The sequence below is a fragment of the Haemorhous mexicanus genome, chromosome 6 (assembly GCF_027477595.1).
Source record: "Haemorhous mexicanus isolate bHaeMex1 chromosome 6, bHaeMex1.pri, whole genome shotgun sequence".
NCBI classification, from domain to species: domain Eukaryota; kingdom Metazoa; phylum Chordata; class Aves; order Passeriformes; family Fringillidae; genus Haemorhous; species Haemorhous mexicanus.
Window position 1 is genome coordinate 11,822,836 of NC_082346.1, and position 25,997 is coordinate 11,848,832.

Here is a 25,997-nt window from a genome sequence, read left to right on the forward strand (position 1 = left end):
CATGTGCTGGGCAGCAGCTCTGCAAGAAGTTTGGGGTTGCCCTCTTGGAATTGTACTGTGGTGTTTGTGTCATTTTCTTCTGGATAAACACTTCCCTGAAAAGCAGCCAGATTGGCTTAAGCAGTGACAGGGTGACATCAATGCCCGGGTCAGCGGCGCGAGGGCTCGGAGCAGAGGGTACAGAATCCGTGGGGATTAGTGGAGCTCTCACATTTTGGAATAATGACCTGGGGAACCAAAGCAGCCCACGCTTCCAATTCCCCTTCCAGGATGCTGAGTCACCAGCAGAAACACTGCCTGGCTCAGGACGCTCCCTGGCTGGGTTGTGCCAGGGACGTGCTTGGCCTGGGCCTGCTGGTGGCAGGGGGACAGAGACGGGGACAGGGGGTGACACTGCAGGGATCAGCTTTCCCAGAAACCCCTTGCTCTGGAGCTATCCTGGAAGGAATAGGGCAGTGACAAAGGGTGGCAGAGCCCGACGTGCTCCTGTCAGACCCCAGAGCAAACCCCCTGCAGCGAGGACACAAAGCAAAGAACTCCAGACTGATGGGACACTCCCAGTTTCTGCTTGTGACACATTTTACTCCGCAGAGCAAAGGCAGGTTGACCTTTCTCACTTCACCTTCCCTTACATTTAAGAGACGACCGAGACTAAAAGAGAAATTAAAAATAAGAGCTAAGGAGAAGTTGTCAGTCTCCCCAGAGCTGGGACACACCACCTGCGTGCCGCAGGCCGCTCCAGGACGTTGGAAGTCAGAGGGATGCCCCGTGGAGGGGCTGGAACAGCAGTGCAGTGTGGTACATCCTGTGCAAGGAATGCAGCTCGGCCACACGTCCCCGTGTACCCGCGGTCACCTCGCCGAGCGCCTCACCCAGTCCTCCTCTGCAGCTCCAGGTAGTTCCAGCAGGAAGAACAGAATTCATTTCCCGTGCCTGGTCTCTGTACACTCCAAAACAAGTGTTCCTAATGCCCAAACGCCCCACGGAGCTCTCGGCTCCCTGGGAATGGAGCAGCAGATCCCTGTGTGCCGTGCTCTGAGCCCCATCTCCACACCTGGTTCCGAGGCAGACACACAGCGCCCGGTGTGCGGGGTCAGCACTGACCTCCCTCCACACAGACTTCCTCTGGCCCTGCCCCGGTGACATGAGGACAGAGGGGGGCTGTGTCAGTGCCATCCTCCCCGTGAGGATTCCCACACACTGGAACGCTAACAAGGACAATGAGGAGTTAGGTAGGATAAGGTTGGGACTGTGCACCAGGCCCCCTCGGGCACCACGAGTTCCTGGCAGCCCCGTGTCCGTGCTCAGAGCTTCCTCTCCCGGAGCTTGCTCCCGTTGGGCTCCTCCAGCAGGGCTGAGTGTCCATCCCCGTTGCTCAGGCATTTGTCCTTCTCGTGCCTGTGCTCCTGCTTCTGCCGCCGGATCTCCTTGTACCGCAGGGTGATGTCCCTGCAACACACACAGCACACAGCTCCAGCCTGCAGGAGCACGGCAAGGGAGCCTCTCTGCACCAAGCTCCTGGGGATAACAACTCACTGGAGCCTCTGGCTGGGCTTTTCTACCATTGCTGATGGCACTGATCCACTGGCAGTTTGTGTTTCTGGCTGCTGTCCTGGCTCTTCCCACCTCTTCCAGAGCACAACAGCCAATCCTGCAGGAGCAGCCACTGCTGCCCCCTCCACACAGCTCTGCACTTCAAACAACTGTGGAAGGATTTGGGTTGAAAGGGATCCTAAAGCCCATCCCATTCCACACCCTGCCATGGGCAACCTTCCGCTATCCCAGGCTGCTCTATCCAACCCGGCCTTGGACACTTCCAGGGATCCAGGGGCAGCCACAGCTTCTCTGGGCAGCCTGTGCCAAGGCCTCACCCTCATTTTTCCCCACACTACACCTAACCCTGCTCTCTGTCAGTGCAGAGCCATTCCCCCTTGTCCCGCCCCTCCAGTCCCTGATATGCAGAATTCCTCTCCAGCTTCCAAAACTGGAAGGCTGCTAATTCCTTAGGCCCTGTGCAGCTGCTTTCCATGATGCAGACAGGAAACTGCCAGGATCAGGCCCAGGGAGGTCCCTGTTTATTTCAGAACCTGCTCCCAACCCAGGAGAGCCGTGCCCTCTTCCCAGGCAGTCCCAGGAGCACATTTGAGGACGGGGGTTGAACAAATCCTCCCCAAACCCTGGTCAGCCCCAAATGCAGCCCCACTCACCGGATGAAGAAGCGCCAGGCTGTCCAGGTGAGCACCAGGATAATCCCCAGGATCCAGCACTGGGTGATGTAGAAGGGCAGGGAGAGGGTGAGCGTGTAGGGATCGTACTTGACGACGATCAGGAACTCCGTGGCAGTAATAGCAGCAACCAGCCAGGCCTGCTGGCCCAGCTTCTTGTGGAACTTCCTGCAGGAGAAACACAGACAAAAAACATCTCATTGCTGTACAACTGGGGATGTGGAGAAATCTGCACAAAAAGACAGCTGGGGCAGTGATTTCATTCAGCTTTGCACAGTCCTACAAGCCTAGTTCAGATCACACATGCACTAAGGCTCTGCAGGATGACATTTTCACATTGGTATTACTTCAGTTTCCTCTCAGAGGCTCTCAAAGTGAGCAAGTTAAACTTCATCACCACACAATGCAGGGAAGTGTCCCCATTCCCAGGTAAATCCACATGAAACAATTCTCTGACTAGCCTGAGATCAGCTGATGTTCAGGGTATGGTTCCAAACAGGAGCACACACGAGGCCCAGAGCCATATTTGACACCAAAGTGTAGTTCAACCTACACCAAACCATCCAAATACACTGAGAAAAAATACAGAATAAATCAAATGTAGGCGAGTGCTGATGCAGAGGGGATGAGTGCCTTCCTTCTTAAAAGGTATCCTGCCTGGATCAGCTCAGATGAAAGGGCTGCAGAAACTGCTCCAGGTGGTGACAGATTAAATGGGCAGAGACCAGCCCTAACCCACAGGCAGAGAGATGAAAAGAGGAGTAGCAGATCTCTCACAGGGAATTCCAGTAGCTGGGATGATGAGGGCAGCTTTCTGCTCTGCTGGGCTGCTTCCTCCTGTGCCATCCTTTCCCTGGCAACAGAATCAAAGATAACCCCAACACAAGAGCTGGGCAGCCCCTAAGGCTGCTGAGGAAGAGAGCTGGTTTCCTGCCCTAATATTCCTGAAAGATGTGAAAGATTTTTCTTGTGATGAAGGAGATAAAAATTCATGGCCTTGATGCAGACTCCTTGGAGGTGAGAGGAAGACTCCATCAGAAATGTGTGACTAGGTCAAATGCTACAAATGCATCAAGACACTCCCAGTCAGGAATATTTCACACATCCAGTCCTCAGGAACTGTGAGTGAGTGATGTGTGAGGGCTGGAGAAAGCTCCACCGCTCTTCTGAGACTATCACCATTCCAGGCACTACACTGTCACCATGCTCAGCCCAAGGTCCTGCGAGCAACGGCCCACAGCTGCCTGCAGATACTCAGAATGCTGAATGGGAAAAAGAACTCTTCACGATGGAATTTCACTGGTTTCTAGACCCAGCATTGCAGGGCTGCCTGAAGAGACCTCCTCAGTTCATCCCAGACAATCCCATCACCACCAGACAAGGCAGTGAGCCATGTTTTTGTCAAGGAAGGGCAATGGAATATTTCAATCTTTGAGCATTAAGAGTTTCCAAAAGGAAAAGGTCAGCAAGGTTTCCCAGGTGATGTAAGCCAGGAGCCTCTGGTACAGCCTGCTCTTCCCAGCAGGAACAATGCACTGACTTTTGTAAATACAAATATGGAGCAAATCATGCTTCCCCTGCTCTTCCCCTACAACACCATGAGAAGAATCCTGAAGGATGTGCAAGTGAAGCTGGTAAATGGGGGCAGATCCTCTCTGCCTGGATGGCCTGGAATGCAGGAAGGGATTACAAAACCCTCCGCAGAGAAGGTACCAGGTAAGAGCTCAGCTCAGCTCTGCCTTTCTGCAGGAGCAGCATAATGTCAGCTCTGGGGGGCATCAAGCAGAGCCAGGAACCCCAGGATGTGGGGACAGTCACCTCCCCAGCAGGGGACACGGCAGGAGGTGGTGGCAGTGACGGGGATGCCCAGCTCGGGATGAGCCGCTCCGGCTCGTGGAAAGAACAGAAACAATGGGAGTCAGGGATAAGGCACTGGCCAGGGATGGCTCTCCCAAATTCCAGTGTTATGCCACGTGGTGGGACAGAGGGCAAAGGAGCTTTTCCAACCCCAACACAAGAAGATGAATGGCGCTAAGGAGAGGAGCTCAGCTGCAAGGCAGAGACTCTTCTTACCTGTGAGTTGGAGGCACGTCCCAAACCAGTAGGTCCAACACCAAGGGCAGGGCATCCTGCCCCTGCGGAATGTCCTGAATTCCGACTAAGCAATGTGGGCTGGCCCTTCTTCCCAGTTCTAGGAGTCAAAGCCTTGCAAGGGAAACTGATCTTCAGACCATGTTGGAACCCTAAATTCTGAACACAGACACTTTTTTTGTGTTGGTCAGCGACAGACAATGAACACCCCTGGAAGCCAGGCGGTGCCTTAGGCTGAGGATGTGGGCTCAGGCAGGTTGTGACATTAAAAGAAAAGGTGATTTTGAGAACAAAGCTTTCTCAGCTCTCACATGGTCTGCAGAAACAAAAGCAGCGAGGACAAATATGATGCTGAGGTGGGAACAGTCTCAAGTACATGCACTGCTGTGTGTGGTGCCTCACCTGCAGCACATCCTGCTACCCAGGGCCTCTGACCTGCAAGAGGATGCCAGGAGAGCGAGAGAGGGCCAGGGGGAAGAAGGCTCAAGGAAAGAAGTGCCTTTAAGAATCACATTTTTTTAGTCTGGGCCCCGATGACCCCAGAGGGCACATCCAAGGACTGCAGTTCCTGGCCCTTGGTCTGGAATCGGAGCACAGCGCTCCTCTGCCCACGAGCCAGGGGCACTCCAGCTTAGTTCCACATTCCATTCTCCACAGAGAGATCACTTACCAGACACTGAGGTTAACACAGTGCACACACAATGCCCTTAACAACAGCTGCTCTCTGATCAGGGGGAGTGAGAGTGGTACCTCCAAAACAAAGGAACACAAAGCGGATGCTTTGGGATCAGGCCTTTTTGTCCCTGACAAGCTGAACTGAACTGGTGCCCGAGATGGATGCCAGCAAGCTGGAGCAAGTTCAAAACAAAGCACGTGGAGCTCGACATGGGAAGTACAGAGAGGTGGGGCTTACGGGTCGTCCATGAAGTCGTAGATCTCCCTCATGGCCACTCCTCCCACGTTGACAAAAAACACCAGGCGTAGCAGCACCAAGTAGTGTTCAGGGGGCATCCACAGCACAAACTTCAGGTAAAACGTGTTCAGCTCTGCCAATAAAAACTGGGAGGGGGGACACTGGAATTACATTTGGAAAATAGCACTGGATGGAGCCTGGAATGCCCCTCTCTCCCTGAAGGGCTCCCTCTGTGCATTTCTCAGCCCTGCTCAGTATATCTGAGTGAACCATTAGCACTAACACAAAACCAACTGGGTTTTTAAACATTTCCTCTACTTTGGAAGAGGCACTAAAAATCACAACAAAAAGCTGGACAAGCAGTACCCTCAAATTTCAAGCAAGATTTTGAACTTCAAACAAAGAGCCCAAAGTACCTGCACAAACACTGAGGGCAAATCCCAAAAGCACAGCTTTTCCTTTCCCTGCCCTTCAAAATCCAGCTGAGGGAGCCCCATCATAACAAGAGGCACGGGCTGCACATCCTGGGGGGCTGGGCTGGGTTGTTTTGTTTTTTTCTCACTTATGTAAACTCACCCTCAAAGCCAACTTGGGAAAGTTGATTATAAATTAAGAGCAAAATGTTCTCTCCAGCAGCTGCCCTGGTAATGTGCTTAAGGGAGCAGTGAGACACCAGATTGTCACTTCAAAAGAAGTGATAACAAAGGGCATTAAGCCTTGCTGAAACCCAAGCAGTGAGCCAGAACCTGAAGCTGCTTAGAACCTGTCAGCTGAACCTGGGATGTGCTAAAAGAAACATAATCCCACAGTTCAGTATAAATTCACTGGGTTCTCTGTTGCAGCACCTAAACCCCCATTTCTTCAGGGTGCAACCAGCAACCTTCTGGGGAAACATCTATTTTATTTATACTCTTTCAGTCCTCCCACAGAGCAGGCCTGGTGAGCCACGTGAGCTTGGCCAATGTGTCCTGCAGCAGGAATCAGGTGCTGGGAGTTTGTTCTGGCAAAACGCCGAGTTCTGTCCTGTGCCACTGAACCTGCTTCATGCCCAGTGCCCCTGGATCACCACAAGTGTCACAGGGATGGATTTAGTTAAATTTCACAGCTGCTGGGCTGACATAAGTTTGAGTTGCTCAGAGCAGAGCCAAGTGACATCCCATGGATGGCACAAAGGCCAAAGTCCCCTGGCTGGCAAAGAGGCAGAAGAGGGAAAAAGGCATTTGAACTGCCCAGTTTACCCTCCCTATCAGTGTCACGAGGGTGACAAGTTCAGTTTCACAGACACTGGTATGAATTTCAGATGCTGCATTCCCAGCACAAAACAATTCCACCCACTCAGGTGCGGTGTGTGCAGTGAAATGTTAAAAAAAAACCCAAAAAAAACCTAGGAGAATTGAATGATTTAAGCAGATCTGTGCTTCAGGAGTGAGCTCAGAGGAACCAGAGGCCTTGGATACAGCCCCTTCCAGCTGTAACGCGACCTGTAGCTGCATGAAACTGAGGGATTTGAGCTACTTTCACCCACAGCCAGTGCTTTGGGGAGCAGCAACTTGCTGAGAACCCGAAGATCCCAGTTCATATTGCTCCCATTGCCAGAACAGTGGGCAGCAAGCAAGGACAACCCTTTCTGCAGTGAATCTGTCACCTGTCCCGGAGACACGGACACAGCCCCCTGTTCTGCAGGATTGGGAAGGGATCCCTGCTGGCCTCAGGAACATCCCCAGAGCTGCAGCCTGACTGACAGAACCTGGAAGCAGGGGACAGGAGGGCCAGAGAGGTGTCCTCACCACGAAGATGATGCCACAGACGGCGAGCCACCTGCGCAGGCTGGAGGCCGGCTTCCACTCGAACTTCACCCAGCTGTAGGGGGTGAACTGGAACACGATCCTCTTCATCTTGCCTCTGGAAAAAAGCAAAATAACCACTGCAGCCTGAAGGGAAAGCAGGCAAGAGGCATCTGCCAGAGTTCCCATTTGAGACACCAGTTCAGATATGCAAAATGCCTCCGTTTACTCCATTAAAATCACAACTTAATGAGATTAGCTCTGAGCTTGTTATTTTAATTATCAATTTAAGCTTTAATATACTACACCCACTGTTGTAAGCAGTTCTGCTCTGCTCAGCAAAGACACTACAGAGCACGATGGGTCATTACTGGTACACAACTACAAGGGATTTATTAAATTTTAATTCCCAGTGTCCCAGTTCCTGTGAAGTTCTGGTTACTAGGGAATGCAAAAAGACCAAAGAGATCCTTACTATGAATAGGAGTATGATGCCAACTTGAATTCCTGCTCTTCCTTAAACCATTTCATCTAATAAGCTCATTTCCACAGGATGCCCTCACTCCCAGCCATCAGGCAATGTCTGGGACACACAGGTGGATTTCCAACAATCCCATTCACAAGGTGAATAAAACTCTCCAACAAACCTCCCTGCAGCAATAAGTCACTGGATCCTGGAGTCACCTGGGAATTCTTTAATCCATATTAACCCAAACAGAACAACCAAGCTCTTGAACAGGGGCCCAGCCTTTGTGCTGTGCCTGTGGAGTTCCCTCCTCCCCAACTTACTTGTAGGTTGGAATGTTCCAGAGCCCTTGCCACTTGTAGGTTTTCAAGGAAAGCCAGGACAGGGTCTTCATCCCACAGTAAATTCCTAACCCGTTACATAAGATCACATCCATTATCCACTGGAAGGAGAAACACAGGAATGATGCTGGGGAAGGAACACTAGAGCTTGGCCAAGGGAATCACTACAGGCACAGCCCTGCATTCCAAGGAGAGGGACAGAGTGTTAATTCCACAGGTTTGCTGAAGGCTAAATAGCTTGGCTTGATGTCTCCAATAATGCACTGACTTTTGAAAATACAGCCATGGAGCAAATTACTGCAAGCTTGGGTCTTTCCCAAAATTCATCCAAACCCAGACCCAGAGCTGTGTGCCCTGACTGCAGGGAATTCTGATCGCTCTGGCACCAACTTACACCTCACAGGAAAATAAAACACAACTTTAAAAGGGTGTCCTTTAAGCTCACACCAAGTCTTGCCTTTCTCTGGATTTCAGACTTTATTGCTTTTATTTGCTTTATCAGCAAATATTTGAAAATGTTCAGGTACAGCTTTAGATCCTCCCTGTGGTGTGAAACAAACCCAAACAAATATTTAACCACGTCCAAATGTCTGTAAGACACAAAATTACAGAAAGAGCGACAAGCAGTTGACAAACTCAACAGGGAGCAGTCACACAAGTGATACAACTCAGCTTTCCCCACTTCCTAGCCCTCCCTGTAAAATCTGTATTCCCAAACAAACCCTGATCCCTGCAGTACATACGTGATCCCACCAGCATTCACTGAAGTTTGGGAGCTGGTGCTCCAGGCTGTACTCCAGGAACTCAAACATGACACTGATGATCATGCACATCCACCAGTCTCGAATCATCAGAGTCTGAACGGGACAAAAAAGCCTTTCAAACAGCTGCTGAAAAACATCTACAGTTGTAGATCTTGTCTCCAGTGTCCGGAAAAGGATCAGGAAACTCAGGACAATTTTATTTTGCCCAAAGGCCTCTCAACTTATCACTATTACCTGCACAAGAGACAGGAATGACACTGAAGAAAATCACCTCCATGCCAGCCAAAACCAGCACAGGAACACAGATTATGATAAATTCTGGTAAAATGGGATTCAGCAGGAGGGAAATGAGTTAAATGCATGGAATTACTGGGTGCTCTACCACCACAGGCAGCATCGTTCTTACAGTGCTCAGAAAAGGCTTTTCAGAGCCTTTTATGGGCTCCAAACGACTCCAAAGCCACAACGATTTCTGATGAATGAGACCCATTCATTCTCAATATTGCCACCCTGGTGCTTTGAGATTTGGGGGAAAAAATCCAAACACAAGGCCCATCTCTGTTTATTGAGACAACACTCTCAACCTCCAGCTTTTAATAGAGAAATAGGTTAATATTTAACATATTTAAGAGAAAAATATGCTATGGCCCTGAGGAAATCCAGCAGCTAGTTTCCTTCCAGCTGAGCAGCCCAGCTTCTAATGCAATTCTCTTGGAAAAAAAAGGATTCAAGTTTTCCAAATTGAGAATTCAGTTCATTAACAGAACAAGCTGAAGTCCAGGTCTCCCCACACTCACAAATTCACCTCTGATTTTGAGGTGAACCACTCACAGAACACATCTGCACTTTTAAATGAAAATACAAACCAACAGTTCCAGCTTGTTTTAGAACAGCTGAGCTCTGGCGGTTTGTTATTTAACAGCAAACCCAAACAAGGTCTGCAGGGGGCAAAATCTCCTGAGTCAGTCAGTCTGCCTGGGTTAAAACAGGTAATATTTAGACCAAAGTAATCAGCAAAACACTGAATGTTGAATGTTCTGCCAGAGACAGGCACAGCTGGAATTCCTTCTGCAGTTCCTTGATATCAACTAAAAAGTAACAAGAATTAAACCACTGCCCATTTAATGGTTTAAAATCCTGATCTGATGCCACTGGGAAAGCAGCAGCAACAACATCTGCCTTTGGGAATATCACTGTCAGTGCCCCACACTCCACTTCCAAAGATTGTTCCAGCATTTCTGTTGCTACAGGAATTAAGTTCTTTATTGATCTGACCCCAGGATGAATCCCTGTGGAGAAGAAAGGAGCCTGTTGATGTAACAAGGCTCTGGAAAGAAATGAGGTGGCCCAACATGGGCAGGAGACAGGAAAAAAAGGGGAAAAAAGGCTTTTCACATATTTATATGTCTTTTCATCTATTACAAACAGCCTGGTTTAAGTGACCAAGGCCTGGCACCACAAAAGCAGCAGCAGTGAGGCTTTGGGAACAGAGGAGCAGAGTTCCCAAGGTGAAACGAGCCATTCTTACCTTCAGGTACCACCCAAAAAAGTGAGCAGGAACAAATCCATCCAGCTTGTCCTGGAAACCAAAAAGAGAGTGAAGGTCACAGCATTTTTTTTTCTTTCTCCAAGAAAAATGCAGCAATAAACGTCTGTTTTTCCCACACGTGAATACTTGCACTCCTTCATCAGGAAGGAATTTAGCAGAGCTTATTAAATCTTACCAGCCCTGCCAGTCCCTGGACACAGTGCCTTTCCCTCTACTTTTATCAGATCCCAGTTATTCCAGTTTTTGATGCACTGAAGATTTACGGGGTAGACCCAAAGGATTTGGGTGCTTCTCACTCCATGCAATCAGGGAGCTGTAATTCACCATCATTCCTTTGCCCTGGAATTTCTGCCAGTGAGAAACCTGATGGTTTTTAGGACTCAGAAAAGTCCTGCATGAGTGGAAGGTGTCCTTGCCCATGGCAGGGGAGGGGGTTACATCATCTTTCCAACCCAAACCATTCTGGGGTTCTGTGGTGCAGCTTTAGGGCTTTGTGCCCCAGGGTGACTGAGGAGAAGACTCCTCAAGCACACCAAGAAATCCAAACTCTGAGGGGAAAATTTGACACCAAGGAGCTGAGAAAGAAGAGCTGTTGAACAGTTCAGCCCTGGGCAATCAGGTAATTGGGATCCAGAGAGACACACCCCCCCTCTGATGGACAGCAAAGGTCAAGAGAAGAGAAATGAAGAGGCTGGAGAGTCACTCACAGGCTGTGCTCTGATTCAGCACTCAGCCAGACTCACAACTGCACTCTGAAGAGCCCAATGAAGCAGGTTTTTACCCAAAACCAGCCTCATGAGTGAGCTTGCTCCTTACCCAGATGTTGTGGAAGGGATCAGTTCCATTGCCAGGGTCATAAATCAGGCAGTTGCCCCCGTAGTCTCTCTCAGGCAGAGGAACCCCTAAATGGGGGTCGATGTACTTCATGAACTGCCTCCCGTCCTGCACGGTCTGCAGGGGAACAAAAACCTGGGATCCCTGAAGGACTCACACACAGCAGGCACCAACACAATCAAGAATAAAGAATTAACCCTTTTTTAAATTCCTTGAGGAACAATTGTTGAAATAAAGTCAGGCACACACCTGACTTGGAGCCTTTAATTCTAAATATTAAGGGAAAAAATGGCTACAGAATGACCTTAAAGATGAAAAATCAGTGATCTTTAATGCTTTACCCCAAGCCATTCCTCTGTGCTCCCCATCTCTCCCAGAAGCTTCACACAGCTCATCCTTCCCAACACCCGTTTCCAGTAAGGTCCCATGCAAACAGCAAAGAGAAATCATCAAAATGACCAAAATGTGAACTCATCTGTCACTAAATCAGCCACACATTTGCTGAGCATTTATTTCCCAATGGAATCACTCAGTGTTGTGGTCAAGGCTCGACCCTGTAACATCTGCGACAGGCAGCAAAGCTGGACAAGGCCAAAATTAATAAACAGAGAAATAATAAAATTACAGAATAAACTGCTGAACTCTGGGACAAGTTTCAGCCATGAGCAAGCTTGGATTTGCTGTCAGGAAGTTCAGCCACCTGCAGACTCTGCAGAATTTAACCTTCTTTAAACCTGGGCAAGGCAATGATGTATTTTTAGTAGAGAGCTGAGCAACAGCAGGGAGTTCCTTAACCACTAAATCTCTGCTGACACCACACACTGCCACAGGGAAGAAAATCCATTCCAGGCTTTTCTGTTGGAATTCAGAACTACACCAGTACAACCAATAAAAATCACTCAGTCTGAGTAATCACAGAACACATCTACACTTTAAAATGAAAATACAATAATGCAGCTCCTCAGGAATATCATGCTCAAGGATGGCTGGAAAAAAATAGGGAGATCAGTCCCACTTTCTCAAGCTCACATGGCCTCTAGAAGCAAAACTTCTTAAAAAAAAAAGCATTCCCCACCCTTCTTTCACACAAAATGATTTTTAGAGCTGCCTGATGAGTATATTGTCTCAAAATATTTAATTTTAACTTCTGAGAATTGTACAAGTCAGGGGGAAGTTCTCAGTTCACTAAAGGACAAGATATGGTAAAATGTTTAATTTGGAAGCACCAAGGGCACATCTTTCTATGAAAAGCCTCCTCCTCAGCTCCTGCCACCACACAAAGCTGGGTGTGAAGTTTTGGTTTATTGCAAAACCCCCACACCTACAAAGAACCTGTCACTCCAGGTAAAAGATATTTCCAAAGGTGAAACCAGGTGAACTCCCCCTGAGTCACATATGGCCCAGCAGGGCAGAGACTGGACTGTGAAACAGCAACTGCTGAACATGAACTCCCTCACCAGCTCATCCAAAACCACTTCAACACGGTGTCTACCCCGGGCTGAGGGTGACTGGAGGTCAGAGCAGGTGAAATATTTTTGTATTATCATTTCCCTCAGCCTCATAGTCTCATTAAACAGCCTAATGGTTCCAGCTCACAAAAACAAGCATCTCCTGTAGTCAGCAGGAAAAAAACCACCACAAAGGAGTTGATCCCCACAAGGAAGTGGCATTTAGAGCTGGAGGTGTCAGTCACTTACCTGGAAGAGGATGAAGATGAGGAAGAGCTCATAGACCACGCTGACACACAGCCAAAACCTCCAGTAAGCTGCAGAGAGACACAGGGGATGTCAGCAGCTTTGGAGCAAGCCATAAATTATTATTCATTTATTTCAGTATCACAGAATCCTGGAATGCTTTGTGCTGGGAGGGACCTGAGAGCCCATCTCATTCCACCCCTGCCACGGGCAGGGACACCTTCCACTGGCCCAGGCTGCTCCACGCCCAACCTGGCCTGGAACACTTCCAGGGATGGGGCAGCCACAGCTTCTCAGGAAACCAATTCCATGTCAAGAGAGGCTCCCACCACGGAATTCTAATTCCAAACAAGCTCCCAAACACAGTGCTCCCCATCCTCCCGCAGGGATACAACCAGAAAGGAGCTTCAACTCCCACACAGGCTGCTGGGTAAGTTTGCTGGAATTGCTCAGGCACGGAGAAGGGATCTGGGAGAAGGGATCTGGGAGAAGGGATCCAGGTCCAGAACACCCCAACCCAACAAACTCAGCAGTTAAGAAGGGGAAGGAAGGAATGTGCCACCTGCAATGCTTTCCAGCAGTCCCTAGAGGAGAACCTGATCCTTCCTGAGCTTTCTCCCTGGTCTCAGGTGAGCTGACCTGTCCAGCCTTGGCTGCACCAGACACACCCAAGGCAGGCTGGAGTCGTGTTCAGCAGCCCAGCTTTGGCCTGAGGACCAGGTCATGTCCCCAGGGGCAGAAAGCATTTGAAAACCCCAAAGATAACTCCACTTTTACTTGCAATGACACTAAAAACAGGCAGACCAAAGGTTCAGCAGGTGCTGGATGCAAGGCCTGTCCATAAGAAATGCCATGCAAAGCTCAGCTGCTGGGAGCTCTCCCCAGATGTGTGATTACAGATGTGCACACACCCAGCGACACCTGAACCCAAAGGGTGCCCAAATTCCAGTGTGTGCACACTCCCAGCTCTCCTGCCAGGCTCAGCCCTCGGGTCACAGCCCATCCTGGATGGGGGCTTTGTGCCCCACGGCCTCATCCATGCCCTGATCCACCCAGAGCTTGGCTCTTGTTCCATGCAGTGACTTCTGGGCTCTGGACTCCCTCAGTGTTTCTGTCTCCTGCCCTGAGAGGCTGATGCAGAGCCAGGGTGGGCACAGACACAGCTCCAGCAGTTCCCCCTACCCATATCCAAAAATTCCACACAAGGGAATTCAGGAAAACTCACAACATTCTGGGTGGACACTGAAATTCTGGAAATGCCACACATCACTCTCGGGATGAGACCTGCCTTCAGGTGTTTCCTGGTTACAGATGGAGTTCTCCTTCCTCAGGTCCATGGGGGAGATGGACAGGAATCCCAACAGGGTTTGCCAGGAAACCAAGACCCTCAGGCCTGCCTTGGGAATTTCTCTGTTAATTCCAAGGCAACATAGGCACTTTGATGTTCAAAGCAGGGCCAGGCATAAATTACAGAAGAATGCAACAAACAGAGGCTTACAGAGTTATCAGCTCAGAGCCCCAGATCAACTCCCAGTGCAGCTCCTCAGGAGATGTTTTCTCCCAAAACATATCTTTATCCAGTTCAGCCTCAAGTAGGAAATAAATTATTTAAAAAAACAAAAACCCAAACAAAAAAACCAAAACAACAAAGAAACAATAACAAAAAAATGAAACCAAAAATACCAACAAACTCCACACATTTTTAAAAGCAGCCTCTGACACCATCATTAAAAGAGAACACAATTGGAAGGTGGAAGCTTTTTGCAGCAAACCTGCTAAATTAATTTCAACAGAATCACCTATTTTACACTTCTGGGAAATAAAAAAGGAAAAGGGGAAAATTAAAAAAGGCAGGTGTGGCCTGCAGAACAGCAGTTCAGAGCTCTGTGACAACTTTCACCTGCTTCTCTTTCCAAAATGCATCTTAGGAAAAAACAAACAGCAAAAAGAAAAATATCCTCCATTGGTCACAGATTATTTGGAAGAGAGGAGCCTCTTCCCAAACTGGCACCACGTTCAAGCCAGCAGGAAGAATTAAGCTTTCACCACCACACTTCTCCCACCCTTAAATGTCACTGCCAGATACCAAAAAATGCCTTTTTTTCTAACCCATAAACCTTGCACCAGAGATTTTACACTGCTCACAGTCAGCAAAGTGACAGATTGGTCCTGAAAATGATGTACACAGAGAAAGCAGAGAAATCTAAATCCTTGTCTGAGCTTTTATTCCTCTCTGCACACAGGGCTGTGGCAGCTGCTGAGCAGGCTCAGCAAAAAGATAAATAAAAATGTGGATCTGATGTAGTGCTGTGGTTTCTCCTCAGCTCACAGAGGTCCCCCAGAGGTTCTGAACACACCCAGTACCTGCACCCCAAGGTGTACAAACACTGCTCTCTCTCTCCTGCTGGCTCAGGCTCAGCTTTAGCTGTAAAGTTATTTTTGCCACGTCTCTAATACTTGTTTTCCTTTCATTCAGTTCCCATTTTGCCTCCCTCCAGTCAGGGCTTTCCTCCTGAGTAAGGAGGTCCCCACTAATCATTGACACACCTGATAACCCAGTGATTCCTGGGATCAAACATTAAACTGCTGCCTTGCAGGGATTTGGGAACAGGGCATGAACATCCCAGCAAGCTGAATCCAACGAGGCTCTTTCCCTGCTTCTGCTCAGAGCCTGGCCCACTCTGCCTGAGGGGCTAGATGAATAAAAAAAATACAAAAATCTGGGTTGTTTGCCCAAGGAAAACACTTGCCCTGGAGCTGCTCCTTCCAGTGCCACCAGTGCTGCCCTTGCCTGCACATTCCCCGCCATCCCAGCCCTCAATCCCACAGGTTACTCCAGACCCTCACAATTTACTCCCTGACCAGCTCATCCTATCACACAGCCTGTATTAAGTCAAAATAACTCCTGGCAGAGGCTGGGAATATTAAAAGCTGCTTCTCAGGGCATTAATAACCGTCATGGAAAATTTCTTTGGAATGACAGCGTGGATGTGTTATCTTGACAGGCAATAAAGCATCCCTGGGCTCCTACAGCAGCAGCTCCAGAAAAGGAGCTGGCAGGGAGAAGGAAGAATCTCTCTTATCTGCAAATCCTAAGGAGACAGGCTACTGATGCTGGCTGTACCCAGGATTAGTCCTACCAGGAAATGCTCCCCAAATTTGGCTGTTCACCCACCAATAAATAAAAGGATCCTCAAGCAGAGTTTAAGATCTGTCCCTTGCACTGTACTGCTTCCCTGGGGCTAAAGCAGTGAAGGTTTGGATAGAACCACAGCCAGTGGAAAATGGGATAAAAGCAGGGCAAGTTGGCAAAGTCTTGTCTGAACAATCGTTTACTTATTTCCATGACAATCCTACATTTCTGAATTACAGGGAGGCAGCTGGTGTCTGTCCACGTAGCAAATTATTAAACTGCAGAAAATGGGGGCCTGTGTGGAATCAACAGGGAAATGGCAAAGCTGGATGAGCCCTGGCTAAAGCTGGGAATGCTGAGAAGGCAAGCAAAACAAGAAATAAAGCCACCAGTCTGGACAGGTGCCACTAAGGTAGTGGCTGGGATCAGTTTCCTTAATGGCCTTAATGAAAAGTAGGCTAATGACACACAGCAGGAGCAGCAGGGGAGGCAGGGACAGCACAGAAGATGATCCCAAGGGACTGGAGTGACAGAGGAGCTCCAAACACAGCTCCATGCTCCGGAACCAGGAATTTGGGAAGCATCACATTATCACAAAAATCCCCAAAATAACTCTGCAGCTCTGGAGAGGACATCTGAAAGCAGAAAGCTCAAAACAAAGCCAGAATGTTATGGGGAAATGTTACACTGGGGGCAAGACTAAAAGCCAAACCTCCCTGCTCTGTTCTAGGGAATAAAACCAGCCCAGACAGACCCTCAAAACCTGGGTGCACCCAAGTGTCACCAGTGTCCTCAAAAGGAGCAACTGATTTTGCAGAAGGAACCACAATTACCTGGAACAGAAGGAAAGACTGGAACCTGCTACTTAATAAGAAAGGCAAATTTAATAAAGCCCCAGGTCTGCAGAGGTGTGCTGAGGGCACTGCTCTGGAACCACACCTGCTTTGGCTGAGGGTTGTGGGGTGGCTTCTGGGTTAAATTCCTGGCATAACACCCAGCTTTATTTGGCTGAAGGAGAGCCCAGTGCTTTCAAGAATATTATTTAAACCTATATGAATTCCCTTAATTCTTCCTCTTTCAACAATTCACATCTAAAAATAGGCAAGAAATCAAAGCCATTTAAATATTTTCATGTTTCACCTGCTATTTCACTACCTGGAGGAGGTTTGTGCTGTGCTTTCAAATGCTTTCAAGACTTCTAGTCTTACAAGAAACCTTTAAAACCATAATCAAGAGCCTCCAATCTCCCATGGAAAATGGACATGGAGATCAGGAAGTGCTCCTGCACTGGATACAAGGTCACAAGCGCAGCCCCAGCACAGAGAAGTAAAAAAAACAGAGGACAAACAGGGCAAGTTCAGGTTTAAGAACCTGGCAGTTCTCACAGAGCTTTTTAGCAGCAACAGGAAGCCAAAGCAGGGAGCTCCACACAGATCTGCAGGCTCCAAGGAAGCCCAGCAGGGTGGTTATGGAGGAGCCTCCATGATCAGTGTGCAGTGCTGAGGAACCTGTGATTACTGACATGACAACTCACCTGCTCTCCAGGCAACACAAACATTTACCTACCTCCCTCACAGAGCAGGCAGCTGCTCAGGAGGATCTGAGTGAGCCCAGCAAGGTGAATTACCTGGGTGAGGTCTTGAGAACGGTCCATCTTTAGCTTGTGTCACCCCAAAACATAAGAAAACCAAAATACTGGCGACGATTCCTCTGCAAGGAAAAACAGAACACTCTGGTTTATTGCCTCATCCTCCTCCTGAGACTGCAAATTATGTTCTCTGATGAAAGAAATGTCTGGCCCTTGTTCTTTAACTGCTGAATGTGTCCCTCTTAAATGGATCCAGACACCATCCAGAAAAAACAGCCAAAAAAAGGCTGAGGATCACAGCAAGTCAAACACTTCCCTGTGTCTGGGAGCAGCTTTTATTCCCACTGGCTCACAAAGACACACAGGATTTAGCAATGAGACAGCTCTCACTGCTCCACCACATTTCCATGGAATTTAAAAAGGAGCTGTCAGACTTGTCACCACTCCAAAACAGCTTCTTAACCAATTAAAGACAAGCAGGAGCCTTCCAGACCACACCAGCACTACTGCTATTTCAAGAGCTGGAACCATAACTCAGAGCCTAAGGAACATAACAGAGATTTTAAATAAAAATAAATTATCAGACCAGAAGCCCAAGTATACCAAAGACCTACAACCCTGGGCACGTTCCTTTAGTTTTAATGGATTAAATTGCACAAAGCAGTCCAAAAGTGCTCTTTTTACTGCACTTCAGCTCCCACTGGATCCTCTCTGCTGTCCCATTTCACCTGCTTAAGAGCTGGCTGAAAGGATGGACAACTGGGAAAGAGCTCATTCCATGTTTGCAGAAAATGATGCAACCCCTGACTGCAAATAAAACGGCTCAGTCTGCAGAAGTCACACAAAATACCCAGTGATTTTGCTGCCAGAGAGAAACTGTTACAAACCAGAAGCAACAGGAGACTGTGCTTTAGTCATGTCAAAAAAACTTTCAAAATAGAAGACTAAAGGATTTACAGAAACTATTTTGTAACATTCATCTTTGAGTACAAACGTTTGTGCCTCCTGAAAATAAAAATGGGGTTTAGTTAACAGATGTAACTCAGTAATTTTGCTTGCTTTAAACATTGGGAAGCACACCAGAATCAGGTACTGAATGGATCTGTGAATAGACAGTTCCATGGGGATTTCCAAAGGTCTGGAGGGCAAAACCCTTTCAGCTGACCTCCAATAATGAGAATATTCTGCATTTTGAGTCCCTGGCTGCATCTGGAAGCTCCAGACCTTTGTGGTATGACAAGCTCAGAGATGAACTGAGGGGTTCAGACCACTGCTCTGGCCTTGGGAGGGTTGTCTTCCCAAAGCTGGAATTCAAATCCTGGATCCAAATCACCACAGCAGCTCAGCTGTGCTCCTTCCTCTAAACCCCACTCTTGGCCCAAGAGCTGCTGTGCTGAAATATGCTGGGGATCCAGATACATTCACTTCAAGTTCACCACAGGAAGGTCTGGAAGCAAATCACAAATTTGCATAAATAACCACACCAGCTCCATTTTTTTTTTTTTTTTTTTTTTTTTTTTTGTCTCAGTGGTAACTAAATTTTCCCTCTTATCCTCATTAATTTACCTCCTTAGGAAGCTTCCAATGCCTCAGCAGCAGCCTGGCCTGAGGCAGGAATGCTTCAGGACCTGAGAGGGGCTCTCCTCTTCTCACTTGCCTGGATACAGCCAATGTATTTTCCTGAGCAGCAAATCGGGAAGGCACAAAACAGCAAAGTGTGCCCACAAAAATCATTTTAGCACTTAACCAAATTTAAAATAAAAATAAAAATAAAAAAAAAAGTGAGAGGCTGGCAGCAGCTCCATCAGCACAAACAAACTCTTGTTTGTGCTGAGAGTCGATTCAGACACACAGGACAATGAGGAGCTGTGTATGGCCCTTTGTCCTGGGATTCAAAGAGCCAGCTCCCACTCCCTGTCCCCTCCCGGGCTGGATCCATGCTGGCACAGCTGGTACAACCCCCTCGGGGCACCACTAGCCCTAGAAGAGAGCTCTGGCCTCCTGTTGCCTCCATTTCCCTGCGGGTGCTCAGCCACAGTAGCAGAAGATCAGCATGCAAACCCACACATCCCTGGATCTATCCCCATGGAAAGCAGGGATTGCCAAGAGCTGTGTAAAAAAATCATCTCAGGAGAGACATTTCCCAGTGGGAAATTCAATGTACAGCCCTGAAGCACACCGGTGGTTTTAAACCTGAATGTGTTTTTATGAAAAAAAAGAACTTTTTTTTCCCCCCAAGACACCCTGCTCAGCATTCCAAATACTTGGGAGCTGTGGATTTCTTCCGTGGTATGCAGAGGAGGTGCTCAGTGTTTATTTGGCTACACTCAGAGCTGGAGCTCAGTCGAGGCTGAAGAGAGGAAAATGTCACAGCTGTCAGTCAGGATGAGCTATCCCATGGCTGGAAGAACAGTGGGAATAAAGCTCTTGTGGACCAGACAGGTTCACAGCACAAAGGAAATGTTCCTTTGCTCTTACACCAGGGACAGTCTGACCACGTGTGTGATCCCAACGAACTCTTACTACATTTACATACAAAAAGCTCCTGCAACCCTATCTTAAATAAGACCCCAAGCAATCCTCCTTTAATTGTTTCACTGCCCTGCCCTACTGCAGGACAGAAGAAGTCCTGTGACAGATGCAAACACCAACCTCAGCCGCGGAGACCACACCCCGTGAGCTCAGAGGCTCCTGCTCTCACCCGGCTCTCGTCCATCACTTCTCCCGAGAATGATTCCACGAATCCACCTCTCACCCTGCTCCTGCCAGTGACTGCATGGAGCATTTTATAGGGTGACATAACCCCGATTTTATAGGGGGGGAAAGTGGGACCATCCCACAACTCCAGTCCGGGAAACAGAGCCGGCAAATGTGGGAAGTTCACCCCAATTTACTGCTCTGAGCACCTACTGCAGCCCACAAGGACACCTCAGCCAAGGCATGGAAACAAAGGAGGCTGGAGCCTTTGGAAGTGTGTATTTAGGCTCTGCACCTACCCCAGACACTGCTCCACTGTCAGTGTGCAGGAGGTGGAAATAAAACCCTGTGACAGCTCCAGACTCGGCTCCCTGGTGACAAACCCCTCATGTCATTAGGCACCAAGTGTTCCCGAGGAACACCGGCACACAGGGACAGCCTCGTGCTGGGTGGGGCTTGGAAAGCAGGACAACACAGCTCCACACCAGCACTGACAAAGGTCTCGGGGCTGGGTGAGGGATTTAAAATGATGGATGCAAAAAAATCTGTGATAATTTGGGCCATGAGCACACACGATGCACACTGCACCCATCTCACCCTGCTCTGAAATACTTCCTTCTGTCCAGAGATACATGAAACATGGAATATTTGGAAGATCACGTCCAAGCCTCAGGATGCCCTTTTCAAGGATTTTTGTGCCAAGACCTTGCAGAGCTGCAGGAGTGAGCAAAGCCCATTTGCTGCCCCTTTCTTGGCATGATGCTGTAAATTGCTTTTAGCAACTGGGCACTGAATAAGCACACAACAACTCGTGTTTCCTGAGAGAAAGATCCACCTGCTGACTAATCTTCCCTGGGTTTGTTTTGATTGAGGCAGTCGAGGCTCTAAGCTCAATAATAAGATATTCCACTGAGTCACCTTAGCTCTGTATTACTCCCTAAGGATGCAACATCACTTCTCTTTCAGCTCTTCCCTTTCCCAATTCTGAGTGGCCATTCCAGGCCACACCACCCCTCCAGCCTGGCCTCCCTCATTATGACTGGGAACAAAATGGCATTTGATCACACAGCAACCTTCCAGAACCTTTCCCAGCTCGTGCCATGTCACCCCCACTGTGAAATCCCAGCTCTCAGTGGGGCACAGTGGGAGTTCCATTACCCCCAGGAATTGTGTAACCAGCAGAACAACAGCCACGATTATCTCAGGAAATACCACAATTCCTGCATCTCCAGGACAATGGATGCTATATCCTGAGTCACTTCAGATATCTACAAAAAGAGGGGGGAAAAAATCCCTTCAATAGCAAGGGGAAAATTTTCATTATATTTAAGAAACCAGACTAGTAGAAAGCAATTATTTTATTGCTTCTAGCAATGATGCTTTGCAGCATATCTATAAAACATATTTAGCTTTTAAAACACCACTTTCCTACCTCTTTTTTCTTCCCTGTTGTATTTTAAAAGGGGAGAAATTTAACCACATTGGATCAGTTTAAATTACAGTAGGAATTGACCACACATGTAAGATTCATTCTTATTTCCCCAGAGCTTCCCTCTGGGCTACATGTTCTCACAGCAATTTTCAACAACAAACAAAGATTTGTATTGAAATCTTGAACACAATTTTACAAAGAGCATTTGAGCCAGAAAAATTTAGTCACAGCTCCCAGCATTTTGAAATGATGGTTATTTTAAGGAAAGGTTATTTTTAAGAAAAGGCTATTTTAAGAAACAGCAACAGAACCCTTGCCAAAGAAACCCAGCCAGGAGGCTTTAGCAAGCTTTTTGTGTTTTGCTTTAAATCACACCACAGAGCAGCCACAGGCCTGACAGTGACACTAAACTGATTAGAAATTGAATTCCATGATCAGCATCAGAGGAGCTTACAGACTTAAGACTGGTTTTGTAACTTCCTAAGGGAACAGGCACTTCCACAAGGGAGCACAGGGGTCACTGGAGGTTCCTTTCCCAAAACACACCTGGGAATATTCAGATATTCCAGAGATATTCACCTCTTTGTGTTGTAGGCTGTGTCCTGGGGAGTCTCTTCCAGCAGGGTAACGTAGCCCAGCGCACACGTGAGGATGAACAGCACTGTCAGGGTATGAGCTCTCCTGAAATTCAGAACAGAGAAAACTGACATTAAACAGAAGGAAAACAAACATCTCACCCTGCCAGTGCAGCCTCAGGAGGCCAAAACCATGGCCAGCAGTCAGGAATATTGAGGTTTTCTCTACTGCAGAGCACAGAGAGCAGAATTTACAGTGGCACTGCATGTGATCAGCAGCAGCTTGGAAAAAAACAGCACCTAGTGCAAACACCCAAATTTAAACTGCTCCAGGTGTCTCCCCAGGTTTGGCAGGTCCACACCTGACAGTGCTGCTCCATTTCACAGCCTAATAATCAAAACTGCAGCTGAGGAAGCAGGCCCTTGAGAGCAACCAAAGGGAACTCACTCCAGACATGGGAATTACAAAAGAAAAACTAGTCATTACTTTTTTGTTTTTTAAATCTCTAAAGGAGAACAGTTGCTGTTGATGCCACCAAGATGTCAGATTTCCACAGATATTCCTACAGTTTCAGTGCACTTAGCACATGGGGTTTCTGTGGGAACAGCCATGACAGCAAAGTTGGGTGGCTGTTCCATAGCAGTAAAACATCCTCATCCACGGGAGCCCAGAGGTTTATATGGATTTTGGTGAAGCACTCAGGGAGAAATTCTTCTGGCACAGGTTGCCCAGAGAAGCTGTGGCTGCCCTTTCTCTGGAAGTGTCCAAGGCCAGGTTGGACTGGGCTTAAAGCAGCCTGGGCCAATGGAAGGTGTCCCTGCCCTTGGGACTGGATGAACTTTAAGGTCTCTTCCAGCCCAAACCATTCCAGGATTCCGTGATTCTATAGAAGGAGAGCGAGCAGAGCACAGCCAGCCAAGGTGACACCCACACCCTGCACCCCCTGATCACCACACAGAGAATATTCTTACAATGTCTGCATCTTTTCTTACTTCAAGTTGAAAATTCCCTTCCTAATGAGAAGCCACTTACTGTTTTCATTGGAAAACTCCTCTGGCCACAGTTGGGAAGCATGGGAACTTTGTCCAAATAAGGCCAAAGGACAGGCCATGAGTTTTGGTTTAGAGAATAACATCCCTTAACACAAACTAATAAAAAAACCCCACCTATAAAGAGGAAGCTGAAAGGAGGACAAAACTTGTAAAAGAAAGTGACTGTATGTGACATATTTGGCACTATTTCCATTTTCTTTATATATTTTTTTGTAACAGCAGCTCACACCCCATTTCCATGTCATTCCAAGGTTTGTACATTCAGGCTGCATGGTGCACAATAAACCATCCACTGACTTTCCCTTGAAAGAACCCCACAGTACCCCCCCCTAAAACTGCTCTGAAAGTCCAAGAAAGGCTGCTAGTGAACCAAAATTCCATCCTACTGCAAACCCCATGTTCTCCACAGCATCTCTGCAATCCCACACAGGCAATACCTCATAAGCAGACACAATCCTCTTCTGCCCCTGCCAGAACAGAGTTTGGCATTGAAGGCTCTCCTTCCTTGTGGTCCCGAGGACACAGTCACCAGCTCCAGCAGAAAAACACGAGGATCCACAAGTACTTCCAGGATTAGCAAGGAATCAGTGTGCCAAAACCCAGGGAAAAGCTTGGGAGCTGCAAGCTCCTGCTCGGCAGCTGCATCTTCCCAGGTGCCAGGACAGGTGATTCAGCCATCAGAGCTCACGTGGGGCCTGCCCTGGATCCTGCAGGAGCTGGAGAACTAAACCCAGCCTCTCCCAGGACCGGAGGCAGGACAGCAGCACGGAGCCCACGCTCCAATCACACCCTGCTCCTGTACACCCATTACATGTGGATGTAATGAATGGATTCTGCAGACGGGTTACAAGAACTCCCGGCTATTTTGGTATCTCACGCCTTGTTTTGCTGTCTGGTTTTGAAACTTATTATTGTGTTGTTATATTGTTACACAGTTATACTTATTGTTGTAGCGTTATAGATATTATGTATTACATACAATAGTTACACTGTTGGTCATTTTTGAAGAGGCTACAAAAACAAATCTGGAATCTCACCTTGCTATTTCACCACCTGAGCACCCACACCAAGGCAGCTGCTTTTTCAATGCGTTCAGATCCCATAAATTGCCAAAAAATCAGTTATTACAGGTCCTCCCTTGGACAAACACCTTGAGAACCCCTCTACCAGCACGAGGGTGACTCAGTTGTGCTCCTCCCTGTGAGGATCTTGTAGGACAGTGAAAGGTCAGGGTTGGGGAGACCCATGCTTTTCCCATTTTTTAATTCTTTTTGGTGCCACAGCCACCAGCCTGAAACACAACCAGCTGCCCTGTTTAAGGAGAAACAAGAAGCTCTCATCACTTCCCTTGTAGCTCAGCATTCATCTCCAGATGCTGCCAGATTCCCTCCTAGGAGGTTTTCAAGGTAAAGGTGCTTCCAGCACAGCATGAATTCCAGAAGCTGGGATGAAAGACTCTGGAGATGGACTTAACTTCTGGGAAGAGCAAGTTGGCAGCTGTGGCAGAGAGCTGTGAGCAGTGACACAGCAATGAGAGGGAGCATAGCGTCACACAAATCCACTTCAGAGAGGAAAACCAGCCAGGAAATGTGGATATACACCATGTCTTCTCACAGCTCAGGAGTTTAAAAATAAAATAAAATTCCACAAAAAGGAGCAGCTCTCCTTAAGGAATGGCTTGTCTGAGAGATCAGGATGAATTTAACGGCACAAGGGGATTGCTTTCATCTCCACACACACCTTAAAATAACACACCAGGGGAAGACGAGCTAAGAACAACCCAGCAAGGTAAGCAAGGCAGGAATTACATGGAAAGGCTTATGTTCTCCTGGCCTGGAGCCTTGGAGGCTGAAAAGAGCTAAGCTGGGAATCTTCCCCTTAGAATTACACACAGGAGCTTGGGCAACACGCCCAAAGCAAAGGGGGTACAAACTGCAGCCAGATCTGGGAGGTTCCACATCAAAAACTCTGCAAAGCAGTGCCTGACGTACCTGAGCACAAAAAAACTAAGGCCAGGGAGGGAACTCTCAACAAATCCCAAACTGTTAAAAAGCTGGAATATTAAGTAGCTTATTTTTCTGCCTTTCTACACCACACATTTGGCTCTTTCCCACTCAAGCCCTGGGAGATTGAAATGAAATAAATCAGATTTGTTTTCACACAAGCCCTTGCCCTGCTAATTCAAACACCAAGTGAGAGCAAGTGAAGCTCTTCCGCACTGCAGATCACAAAAAAAATGTTTTTTTCCCTAGTTAATAGGATTAAGTTTGATCCTAACTTCTCTTTTTCATGCTAGGTCATTCTCCTGTCACACTGAGACGCTGCAGGTCTGTCAAGAAAATGACTACAAGCTCTTTTACTTTCCAGCTGAAGTCTATGACAGAAATGATGTAAGGAAATTGTTTAAACATGTCATTTTTTGGGCGATTCTGGCAGATCCTTGGGTGAAAAGGAGAGAGTACCACCCAGGCGCAGGCGGCCTATGGCCTCATTCAATCTCCCACAAATTAAAATCAGCTTAAGCAGGGACCACACCCTTGTTATCCATGGCTTGTTTGTCCCCAGTGATGCAACAACTCCATTAAACACAATAACAATCACTGGAACACAATGCAAAGCATTTATTTATTAATATTTTGGTCAGTCCTCTTAAGTGGAACAAAATTCCAAAGGAGAGCCAGTCCAGTTTGCCCCTTGGGTTAAAAAAGTTGCATTAATTGCAGCTGCTGGTGAAAGGATCTGTCAGCAGACCCAAAAATCTGTCAGTGACTTTTTCATTACTTAATTCTTTATTCCAAATAATGGCAAATTCATTAAACCACTCCTGAAAGAGATTTTTAAACGGATGTCATAGCTCT

The 25,997-nt window shown here is 47.7% G+C and overlaps 1 protein-coding gene across 4 annotated transcripts in view; it reads right to left on the reverse strand.

The window, feature by feature from the left end:
- Positions 1-561: 561 nt before the first annotated feature.
- PTDSS2 (phosphatidylserine synthase 2) overlaps positions 562-25,997 on the reverse strand; it is a 29,950-nt gene continuing 4,514 nt past the window's right edge. For 2 of the 4 annotated variants that reach the window (XM_059848628.1, XM_059848629.1), the window contains exons 2-13: positions 22,091-22,192; positions 17,422-17,504; positions 12,665-12,732; positions 10,950-11,084; positions 10,113-10,163; positions 8,564-8,677; positions 7,803-7,921; positions 7,017-7,131; positions 5,230-5,375; positions 4,299-4,488; positions 2,208-2,393; positions 562-1,449 (exon numbers count right to left, since the gene is read on the reverse strand). In XM_059848628.1, the coding sequence (XP_059704611.1) occupies positions 754-1,449; positions 2,208-2,393; positions 4,299-4,488; positions 5,230-5,375; positions 7,017-7,131; positions 7,803-7,921; positions 8,564-8,677; positions 10,113-10,163; positions 10,950-11,084; positions 12,665-12,732; positions 17,422-17,504; positions 22,091-22,192 (2,005 nt within the window). In that variant the 3' untranslated portion in view covers positions 562-753. Of the gene's footprint in view, positions 1,450-2,207; positions 2,394-4,298; positions 4,489-5,229; positions 5,376-7,016; positions 7,132-7,802; positions 7,922-8,563; positions 8,678-10,112; positions 10,164-10,949; positions 11,085-12,664; positions 12,733-17,421; positions 17,505-22,090; positions 22,193-23,576; positions 23,599-25,997 lie in introns of those variants that run through there. The other 2 variants (XM_059848630.1, XM_059848631.1) reach the window with 2 other exon arrangements.